Source organism: Desmodus rotundus, chromosome 4, assembly GCF_022682495.2.
Source record: "Desmodus rotundus isolate HL8 chromosome 4, HLdesRot8A.1, whole genome shotgun sequence".
Classification (NCBI taxonomy): domain Eukaryota; kingdom Metazoa; phylum Chordata; class Mammalia; order Chiroptera; family Phyllostomidae; genus Desmodus; species Desmodus rotundus.
This window is the reverse complement of record NC_071390.1, coordinates 10,512,730-10,524,660: the sequence shown is the minus strand read 5'-3', so window position 1 is coordinate 10,524,660 and position 11,931 is coordinate 10,512,730. Positions and strand designations below refer to the sequence as shown.

Sequence of the window (11,931 nt, the reverse complement as noted above, 5' to 3'; positions counted from 1 at the left end):
CCCATCAGATATGGTCCTGTCCTCTAAGGGCAGATAAACTGTCCTAGATTAGTTGTCCCTTGCGCATCTTAAAATTTCCCCAAACCTCGTCAATCAATTCCAAGTAGTTTCACAGCCATTAAGTCACAGTGCTAATCCAAATTGTCATTTCTCGCTTCCTTTGTCCTTCAGTATCCCAGATCAGGAGACAATTGACCCTGAAAGATTTGGACGTTACCTGGTGCCACTTCAACATCAGTTTCTGAAATCACCTTGTGCCCTCACTGGGACCCATCCGCTCAAGGGTCCTTGCTCTGTCCTCTTCCCCTCCTGAGCCCTCACTGGAGATTTGGACACGGGTGATATTTGCACTCCTTCTCTCTCTTCCTGACTCTTTCTCACATAGGGCTTTTATTACTAATTTTTTAGTTATTTGTTTCAATTTACTAACTGAACTTTTCACCTGTAAGCTTGAGTATTATTTTCTCCCCTATAACCTATGTTCTCCTTTATTTTGCTCTGCCTCTCCTGACCTCATTCGAAAATAAGTAAAAGATGGGGAAAAGAGTCAGTGACTTGCTCAAGGTCACACAGCTAGTTACCAACCCAATTGAGCCCTGGACCTGGGTCAATACCCTCCATCTCTACCCAGAGATGTGGAGTCACTTCTCCAGCAAGGGAACAATGCTTAGTGGTCATCTTATTCTTAAAATGCAAGCATTTCCCTACAGAACCTTCTGTGGCCTGCCACCGCATTTTGAGTAAAATCTGAACTCCTTGCCTTGCCTTCAAGGCCCTGCAGGATTGGGCCCTGACCCTTTCACCAGCCCATCTGTGCAACGGTCCCACCGGCTTCCTCTCCATCCTTCTGAGGCCAGTTCTGTCCACCCCAAGGGAGTTGGTGGAAGCACAAATGTGTTGTCCACACTGTCTACGACAGCTCTCTGCCCCATGCTGTTAGATTTTACACCGACACCAAGTCCATGTGTGTTGAATTAATGAATGTTCCCCCAGTAGGCTCCATGAGTACAGAGGGCTCATTCATCTTGTTCATTGTTGTGGCAGAACCCGGGACACAGTAGCTCTTCCATGCATACTTAGTGAATCATACTCGTGGTCATTCCTCGGGGCCTCATCCTACAGTCACACCACCGCTCTTGAGGCACTGAATTCCTAGTCCGCCTTGTAAACCACCGAGACAGGCAACCAATCAGATGCTGGGAATGAATAAAGGACAAACAAGCTGTCTGGTCACTTAGAGAAAACAGCATAGCAGAGGCTTAAAGGAAGTGGAAACAAGCTTTCTGACCTCTGCAGTATTCAGCATACACCGTGACACAGGAGATTTGAATCCCTTTATCTACTTCTAGATGAGAGTATCATGTCTCATTTACAGTTACAGCCTTCTGGACTGAAATATCATATTTTATGAATAATAGCATCTGTAAGTTAGATAAAAGACACCACAAAAGAAAATGAAAGCGTTTAAAATGCAACGATTACCGAAAGCAAATCATCTTTAGGATGTTCCTTTGACAAGTTCCCTTCAGTTTTATTGATTTCTTCTCAGAGAACCACCATGGATCTTTTTCACGAGTGTTGGGGTCCCACGTGCGCCATCCTCGCATTTCTTCGCTGGGGGCTACCCCACGACAAAGTGCAGGATCTCAGCTGTGCCTGCTGCTCTCTGTGCTAACACCTCGACAAAGGCAACAGCCAAGCTAGATTCCCAAAGGGTTTAGGGACCCCTGCGTGTACACATTCAATAAGTAGAATAGTGAGGTGTAACAGGCACAGAATTACAAGGCTGCCAAATTTCAAATGATGATATATATTCAATTTGAGTGATTCTAGTATTTTGCAATATTTCCTTATTTGTTTTCAGATATTTAAATTTCTTTCACTCTCTTTATTTATCCCCTTAAATTTTATTCCAAAACTTACGACTACCTATGGGACAATCAATTTATGCCCTAATGTTTCTTAGTGAGCTCTTTTACTTAAATGCTAATTAATTGCTTTCTTTAACCATCTTACAGATTCTCCATATTCTATTATCAACACACCTGCAATGTCAGATAAAAGATAAAGTTTATGAGCCATGTAAACTACGATACAGCATTCTGAATTGTCGATGGCATTGTGAAGGGAAAATAATGGCAGTGTCTGAATTTTATAATATGATACTATTGTACTAAGGCCGCTAAAGTCATTTTAAACATTGGAAGCATAAAGTAGTTTTATCTTGATAAATGAGCAATATTGTAAGTTGTTTTAAGAATAAATAGGATTTATGGTTCACTCTACCTATACACATTTATGTGTCCGTGTGGGAATTAAATTTTTTTCCAACTTTCCAGAGTCACTGTGACTATTTCATAGATGGTAATAGAAATATTAAAATTTACCCCAGATTTCCAAATAATCACTGTGACTAATTCGACTCAGGTGAGTAAAATCTTCATAGAAATATGTTAATCATTGGTTTAAATGTGGAGCCATTCAACGACTGAAGAGTTAATTATTTACTAAGTAACCAAGTACTTATTAGGTAGACAAAGAACATATTAATGACTAAAACATGTAAATGGTAAGAAAAAACCCTTACATTTCTCTCTTAATTCTTTCTATATAATCCTAAACCATTTACATTTATCGTCATGGAAACTACAACTTGATACAATGAAATTTCAAGCCCCTTATTTTCTTCAGCTCTGTAATCGCAAATTCTTTTTTTGCTCTACTTATAGTGTATACCCAATAAGTAGTTACTAAATAAGCGAACAGATTATACAAGGCGGAGAACAGCGGCCTCCAAGTTTTGTTTGCTGGGGCTGCCAGGCTATAACCTCTTAGGTGAGGCGCCTGAGCCGGCCCTCCTAGTGTTCTGCGCTCTGGCAATGTGAACATCCAAGTTCACAGGCTCTGCTACATCTTTCCTTCTTCCCAAGATTTTGATATTCAATGACTCCCGATATGTTAATGGAATTTTTTATGCAATATATTTCACAACTGAAAAAAGTTTGGTTTTCTTAATAAGTAACCAAGAATTGACAACACAAAGAAGACCTTTCATTGGAGCAGAAGGAATTAGGAGGGAGTTCTAGACCTGGCTCAGGCGTTAATTGCCCGTGCAATGCTGGGGAAATCCATCAACCTCCAGGGCCTCAGTGTTAACATAAAACACAGTGTTAACAGTGTGTCTATAAAACAAAAAGATTGTCAAGATGTTTTCCAAAGTCCATTAAATGCCCCCAAATACTTTGGTTATAATAGAAACATGGCAGTCATCAAGGTTTTTTAAAAATCTTAACTATTTCCCACAAATCAACTTTTAAGGATTGTTATATGGGTTGGATTATGTCCCCAAAAGATAGGTAGAAGTCCCAACCCGCCAGCAGCTCAGAATGTGACCTCACTTGGAAACAGGGTCATTAAGATGTACTTAGTTAAGATAAGATCACTCGGGAGTAGGATGGGCCCTTTAACCGATTAGCCTGGTGTCCTAATAAGGAGAGGAAAATAGACAAAGAGTCAGAGACACACAGAGAGAACTCCAAGGGACAAGGCAGGCAGAGTGGATGCATCTTAAGGCCAAAGGACAAAGATCACAGCAACAACCACAAGTTATGAAGAGGCAAAGAACAGATTCTTTCTCTGGAGGCCCAGAGGAACTATCCCTGGGGACACCTTGATTTGATTTCAAACTTTTGATCTCCACCACTGGGAGAGAATAAATTTTTGTTATTCTAAATCACTCCGATGTGGTACTTTATGATAGTAGCCCTAGGAAACTAGTATAAATATTAAGAAACAAATATGATAGTTTGCATACAAATTTTATTTTTATTTTTACATATTAGATATGTAGCTGGTTAAATAAGCACTTATATCAAGGTATGACCCATTCTCAATTATTTTCCCTTAGATCATATTTAAATTTAATACATTATAGATGCATTATATTACTAACCGACATTCTAGAAGTCTGAAAATATCTTTAGGAAAGATTAATTTGTGGCTGATAAGCATTAGTTAGGAAATGTATGTGCCTTAAAGTGAAACAGAAGTGTTGAAGTAGTCTCATTTTCTCCAGCCTCTAGTTTCGGAGGCAGGAAGTGAAGCGGTTAAGGGTTTGCCTTGATAAGACTATCAGGGTTTAAATCTTGATTCTGCTATGTGACCTTGGACAAGTAACTTAGCTCTTTCTGCCTCAGTGCTCCATGTGGAAATAGTAAAAGCATTGATCTCACAGGGTTGTTAGGCTGATTAAAAGACTCTTTAGTGCTTCTAACCCACCGCCACAAAAAGACTGCATAAAGCAACTCGGACATGCCACCCCGCTGCTAGAAAACATTACACGTTTCTCCATCAGATACAAGAAAATGTTGGATGACGTCAAAATGTTGGATCCCTCTTACTTTCCGCTTTCCTTCTCCCTTAATCACTTCTATTGAATTCCCACCCTCTTTAAAATCCACCTCTTATTTTACCCACTACTGGGAAGATTTCCCAGAACACCTACATCAGACGTATCATCCTCCCTCTGCCATATTCCCATAGCACAAGGGTGAGACTCATACACATATCCTGCCTCGGAATTATCTGTGCCGCTGTGTCCCATTTGATAGGTTATGACCTTCAGGAGGGCAGTGCCTGTGCATTTCAATTTTGTACCCCCCACAGTACTTACACTTAGTAGCTGCTCAATAAATGGTTGTTAAACTTGGTTGAACCCACAATTTTTTTTTTGGCAGATGCCATAAGAAAAACATAAGATACATGAATTACTTTTCTTCTTTCCATTGCAATATACATGCCCTGGGCTAGTGGGTATCTGCAAGCCTGCTTTAGAATTTAGGGAAGTCATCCATCTAAGAAAGGAGAGGCAATGCATTTTAAATCACAAGAGCAGTACAGCCTTATATAAGGCCTTCTAGCAAAGCAATTATTGATGGCTCAATAACCCAGGTGCTGGTGTTATTGTGAATACAAGTCTGAGGTTTAGAGACAATGAGTGATCTTAACTTTTATACTCCATAGGTATGCAAGTCAATAAAACACACAGATGGAAAGTTTAGATCTGAAAATCATACGTGGGCATCATAATGCAAATAATTGGTTTTCTTTCTACAGAACATCTGTTGAAACATCTGAAAGTAGTTGTTTATACTGCTGCCAAAATGCTAAAGAAATATAATAATTCTCCAATGAGGTTAGAAATATCTGGGGGAAGAAAAATACGTTTTATGTAGTTCTGTTTTTATTAAATCCCATTGTTATTTCTCTAATATGGCACATAGGAGATGCTCAATAATATTTGTTGAATGAGTAGCAGAGACTCATTAAACAGTTGTTGAATGAATCATTTCTCTTGTTTTAGATTTACAAGATTCATTTTCAGGAAATAGTGTGCTCTAGTTTTACCATGTCATATACCATTTTTATTTGGCATAAATTCAAGTAATGCTACTCTCGCTCTGAGGTATATCCATAAGGAAAAACGTATGACTAAAGCTAGATATAGAAGAGCAATATTTTAGTTTTTTCCTTTTTATTGAATTTATTGGAGTGACACTGATTAACAAAAATTGTACGGGTTTCAGGCACTCAGTTCTACAGCACATCATCTGTGCACTGTACTATGTGTTCCGCAGCCCAAGTCTCCCTCCGTCACCTTTTGTCCCCCCTATATATTGTACTGTGTTACTTTTACTCATTGTTATGAGACACTCTTAAAATTTGAATTGTGGAGTTGTGTAATCAAAAAGCAAACTGTGGAATTTGCTTTAACAAATAAAGCAAAACATCCTGTTAATATCTATAATTGCGGTTCCTCAAAAAAGACTCAAATATAGGATTTCAAGGCACCAAAATATTCCAGGATTTGAAGAAGACTGCAGAAGGTGAAGAAGCCATTTCTCCCAATAACCTCTTCCCGGAATTTCCAGCAGCTCTCTCGTCCTTACACCTGCGTGAATGAGGGAACTGGACTCCTTTCAGGCTGGCCAGCTTTCACGCTGCCAGGTTCAGTACAGAAAGAGCATGTTAAATAATGAATGTGAGTTTGAGTGTAACTAATAAAATTAGAATGTTAAAGAACAGCATGCTTCTGCAAACCAGCCTCTTTATGAGGATGCTCCCTGTGCAAGTCCATGGGAACTAAATCTGAAAGGAGTGATATTAATTAGTAATATAATTTATCTTTGGGAAGCCCCATCCTTTGATGGCTGCCGTGGCATAACCTCTAAATGAGCGCTCAAAGAAAATGGTTTAAACCGCAACTGCAGCTTTGTTTTTCATCCTTGAGCGGATAAAAGGGTCAAATTTATTTCAGTATTTCATACACGGATCTATGTGATAGAGGATTATAAAGTTGTAAACAAATGTATTTATGGAGAGTTTTCAATGAAATGCTAAAATACTTGTGATGTAGAAGAGGAAAAAAAGAGCAGAATCCAAAGTTCAATTCATGACCTCTGATCCCAGATTTCTTGGTTTCAGAGCTCGCTCTGCCATGTACTAGATATGCAAATTTGGCAAGATACTTACTTGTTCTGTGCCTCAGTTTCCTCACCTCTACCGTGAAAGTTATAATTAGTAATAATAATAATAAAATGATTGCAAGAGGATAGAGAGTGTCCAGAATAGTGCCTGGCAAATTTATTCAATAAAGAGTAATAATTATTATTACTCACTCACAATATTTTCAAGTCTGTAAATGAAAAATACAAGGTGAGAAGGATTACCTGAAAGGCAATGACCAAAATATTATTACTCTTGGCTTCTAAATGATGTTTGTGGGCAATTCTTTTCTACTTCATTACACTTTGCAGTATGTGCTCTTCCATAGCAAAGTTTAAAAATTAAGTTTTATGTATTCATGGCTTGGAAATTAAGATGGAAACTTGGAATAGGTTAAAAGTTATAACCGATTATACTATAGCATTATGAAATATTAATTAAGTCTATTATACAGATGATGTGCCAGAAATTACATTTAGCTTGTTTTACTTAATCCTACATACATTCTAAGTAGAAATTACTTTTTCAAGTTTAGCCAATGTCAATTTAACATTCAGGAGTAAAGTCACGTGTTTATTGTAATCTTAACGTTTTGACCTACTAAAATTAAAAATATTTTCTTTTTTAATTTAAAAATTCTTATGCAAAAGTCCCAAAGGTGCCTTTCATGTGTAATCTTTAATTAGCAACCACTTTGGTCTCTGACACATATTGCGCAGATATTGAAGTGTTAATATTACTGCGGCTTGATTACAAAAGGCGATGAGTAATTTTAAAGCAGACACTAAAAGATATGCTCTGATTACAAAGGAATGATTAAGGCAGAATGTCAGACATTGCTCATTTATAGCAGTCTTTGCCACATTCAAAGGCTAAGACTTTGCAAAAGTTTATATTTAGAAACACGGGTACTTTGTACTTTTCATACTGGGTGTTTGTGCCTTGGAGATAGATCGTCCCAACCCCAAGTAAAGGCCTGAGACCCTCGGCGGCCACAGGGTCACAGCAAAACACCCGCACGCAGAATGGGCCCAAGGGGCCGCCGTAGTCTCCGTCCCGCCGGGCCGGCAGAGCGGAGGTCACGGCCTCGGGGAAGGTCTCCGGAGATAATAGCACTGTTAGCAAATCCACGTTTTGCTGAAAGACAGAGCACGTTGAGAACCTTGTCTCTCCAAAGAAAGGGGGTTGAGAGGTAAAGGCTGAGGCCAGGAAAGGCAGCTGCCCAGATGGCTGGGAAGCCGCTCGCCCGGGGTCTCTCCCTTTTTTAAGGTTTATTTTATTCTCGTTCGAGAAAAATGGGGAGAGAGAAACGTCAAAGATCGGTTTCCTCCAGCCTGCGCCCCTGCCGGGGACCGAACCGGCTACAGAGGCGTGTGCCCTGACCGGGGATCCGGAAGGGAACCGGGGACCTTTCAGTTACCGTGCGGGCTCCGACCGACCGGCCACACCGGCCGGGGCTGGGGGCCTCCATGTTTGTTGCCCCCAAGCGGAAAAGAAAACACAGGAAGGGGCCCAGGCCTGGTCCGGGCGGAGCTGTGCTCAGCCGGGAAGAGGCGGCGTTTGAGGATGTTGTCCCACGTGGAACGAGGGCAGATGGCGGGGAAACCGGGTCTGTGCTCTGCAACTGGGCCGGGACCCAAGGGCTGGGCTGCGAGGTGGGCCGGGCAGCCCGGGACCCTCCGGTGTCTCCCCGCCCTGTGTGGGCGCTGTCGGTGCTGTGGGCAGGGGCCCCAGAGCTGGAGGCCGATATGGGAACAGCCCTAGAATAATCCTTCTTCTTTACTGTGCTTTCCAGGATCCTCAGACTCGGCTATAAACTATTTAAGGGGGAACAAAAAAGATCCAGGAGCCGGGGCCGAGATGAGTTTAGAATCCTTGTTTCAGCACATCATCTTCTCCGAGCATCAGGCCGAAGAGAGTCGCCGATTGATGCGAGAAGGTCCGTGGGGCACTTGGTCCTTTGCGTGGGGCCTCTGTCTTCTGCAGGTGGGGTCTTGGAGCAGAAGGAAGTCCCCAAGCAAAGGTCAGGGCCCTTAGCGGAGGCTGCTTTCCACGTCGAGGGGAAGACAGCTGTAAGGTGCCTTAGCCCGCGCTACAGAAATGGGGACTTGAGAAAGATTGATGGGCTTAATGATTTAATTTGTCTTCCAGTCAGGTCGGAAATAAACAGATGTCGTGAAAAAATTAAGAAAGCAACAGAGGAGCTGAATGAAGAGAAAATCAAGTTGGAATCTAAGGTATTGCCATGGAGAGCATGCTCATTTATCACTTGAAAACGTGTTTTTTAACTTGACTTTATGAAGGTATTTTACCGTTTAACTAGTTGTGCTTCAAGTAGGAAGCAGGCTAGTAGGCTGGTTAGCTAGGTCCAAGTTCCCCGGGAACATTTAAAGTTCCGAATCCAGTGACACCTTCCCCTCTAATAAGAATTTTCCCCAAAGAAACCAGCTTAAGTAAAAAAAAGGATTCATTGTTCCTACTGGGGGATGGTTAAAGTTTTAAAAGAGCACAATGTCATTGGAGAAATAATTGTTCCATAAGTGGTTTGTGCGATATATACATTTTGAATCATAAATAATTCAGGAAGTGGACTAGGTTGATGTAACTATTGAATGTAACTTTCAGATGAGTCTCTGCCTTTTGTTTTTCAGTTCTCTCCCACATTTTGGACATGCCTTTCATCCAAAAGCAGGTGTTTTCCACTAACATTTCTTTTCTGCAGCATTTGTTCAGTTCTGTTGTTTTAAATAGAAGTGAGGGAATCTGGTGGCCTCCTGCAGGAGGAATTTGAAGGGTGGGTAGAGGCAGAGCAGTAGGAGAAAAGCATTTGGGGCTGGGGAGGATAGGAACGAAAGAGAGACATCCCCTAAGGCATGTTGGGAGAGAAGTCTACCAAGGCAGAGGGCTGATGATGTCTGGTGGGGTAAACCATCGCGGGTCGCTGACTGGGGAGCTTTGTGATAACAGTGTTTTCAGAAGTCTCTCTGAGCTCGGGGAGGGTGGGAGCTAAGAACATCGTCCACGTGTATCCCAGCGAAGGCCTTGCTATGGGCAGGAGCAGGCAGTCATGCAAAAATATTTATTCAGCTCCTAAAGCTATACTAAGCAAGCAGTGTGCAGTGGGAAATGGGTGTGAGGAAGCCTGTTTTCTTAAACTATGTCGATTTTAACTTTACACTGTGAGGAATTTTCAGTTGTCTTTTTGAATAAAGTAATCATAGGTCCCTTCTCCACCTGGAGAGCCTCTGCTCTTCCTTCCAAGTCTTGCTCAAGCAGCACCTGCGAAGCCCGCCCTTGGCCATCTTGGAAGAGATTTTTATAACATTCAGTGCACCACCTTCCAATCAAACAATATACATGCTTGTGTTTGTGTCCTTCACTATTTTGTGAGCAGTGTATCTGCATTTTTTTTCTCACCCATTTTTGATTTCCACAGCCTATATCCAATGCCTAGCACATAAAATGTTAGCGTTTTAAGTGAAATAATGAGTACCGATAATGACATAGTAGGGAGAGCGGTGCTATGTTTTAAAATCGAATTTGGAACTATTACTTAGTGAAACCTAAGGTTTTGCTTGTGAGTAGCAGGTAAACTAGCTGCTAACAACAGTGCTAAAAGCTGATGGGATGGGCAAAGTATTAAGAATGTCATGATGTAGCTTGCTTTTTCTTTAAAAAGAATTAAGATACTTTCAGGATCGCTCACTAGAAGCTGTTAGAAATAATAGGCAAAACGTGTTCAATTAGGTAATGCATAGCGAACACTGACGGAGCACTTCCTACAGGCTGGGCACTGTTCCACGTGCTAACCCTGTATCCCTCCATTAATCCAGGCGGACCCCTGTGCTTGGGCACCATCTTTAATCTCGCTCTCTGGGGGAGGGAACGGAGAGGTTAAATGACTTGTCTGTATCATGTAATTTAAAAACACAACTACCATAATGCAAGTATGACAGCATATTTTATTAAAACAGGTTTTTGAACTCATCTTAAACTTCTTTTTTTACATTTAGTAATGTATCTGAAGCTTTTGCATCTAGTTTAGGCAATATTTTTTAAAAGGTCATTTACGTAAGTTTTTGTACAAAATATAGTTTTTCTGGATTCATGAAGATATTGACCTGACAGATAACTAATGTTAAAAAATAAAAGATTTACTCTTTCAATATGTCTTTGAAAAAAATTAGGTTTACTCTTTGTAGTATTTTCTTTGTTAGCCGGTTTTGCTGGAAAATAGAAATGTAATTTGTCGATATATATATAAAATGTTGACACAAATATTTATACTTGAGGTTAGAGAGAGGTTAGAGAGGTTATACTTGAGGTTGGAGGTTAAATCCCTAACATTATTTAGAAACATTTGCTGAAATTACTAATTAATATAGTCTGATAAATGTGCATTGCTTTTTAATCAGCTCATATATGTGGGTAATAATACAATTGTATCTTACTGATAAAATTACCATGAAGGTCACAGTCCATATAATATTACGTGATTTATAATGTAGTCAAAATGGTGTGTGTGTGTATGTGTATATAAAGGTTTTAAAAGTGGAACCACAATTGTAATGTAAATGATTAATAGGAGGAACTGAAGAAGTAATCATAAATTGATTTCTCCTTCTTTTATTCTCAGAGTTAATTATATGGTTGCCAATAACAATGAAAATACATTTATTTGCATATTTGACTTGGCATTTATTGACCAATTTATCAAGTAGAAGCGGTATAAAGAGAAACTAGAACATAATTTGAATAGGCCAGTGCTTGAGTTATTTGTACAGTGAAACATTCAGAAAATATTTTGTGGGTCTATTTTAGAAGTTGTTTGTGGTAAAAAAAAAAAAAATGTATTTAGGAAGTACAGTATTCACTTTTCTCCTGTTCTGTAAAACTCAGATAGCATGTAATTAGAACTTGAATGATAGCATTTGCCTTTCAGGGCTCGATGGCTTCTTTAAAATATGTGGTTGCAAAAGTCTCAAATTATATAGTATGAGCGTGTTGTGAATTGGACAGCTACAGTATGCCTGGTTGGGTTTGGTAATGTGAAAACAGAAAGACAAGAACTCGCCCTGGATTTGCATTGATGGTTAACAATACGCCGAAGCTTCTGAGAGTTAAGGAGAGGTTTTGCAGCATCATGACAGCAGATCACCGTTCAGGACTCAAAGAACATTTGTAGTTTCTTTTAAGCACCTATAAAAGTTGTTTATGTTTTAAAAAATTGCCTAGAGTTAAAATCGGGGTGCTTAATCTTTATAAAAATGCATATAAAACCTAATATAGTACCTTGCTTCCTGAAGAGGAAGTAAATGGGGGAAAGTCTGAGGGAATTTTGTCTATTTTTTCTTCTCCCAGTCTTAACTTATTGCACAGCTATCATGACAATAATAAAATTTCATGAACTATTAAAGTAAAACTGTA

General features: G+C 39.9%; 1 protein-coding gene across 1 annotated transcript in view; it reads left to right on the top strand.

Moving 5' to 3' along the window:
* Positions 1-8,295: 8,295 nt before the first annotated feature.
* Positions 8,296-11,931, top strand: part of CCDC172 (coiled-coil domain containing 172) — a 37,627-nt gene continuing 33,991 nt past the window's right edge. Inside the window, exons 1-2 of the mRNA XM_024555349.2 lie at positions 8,296-8,443; positions 8,656-8,741. Of these exons, the coding sequence (XP_024411117.2) occupies positions 8,365-8,443; positions 8,656-8,741 (165 nt within the window). The 5' untranslated portion in view covers positions 8,296-8,364. The remainder of the gene's footprint in view (positions 8,444-8,655; positions 8,742-11,931) is intronic.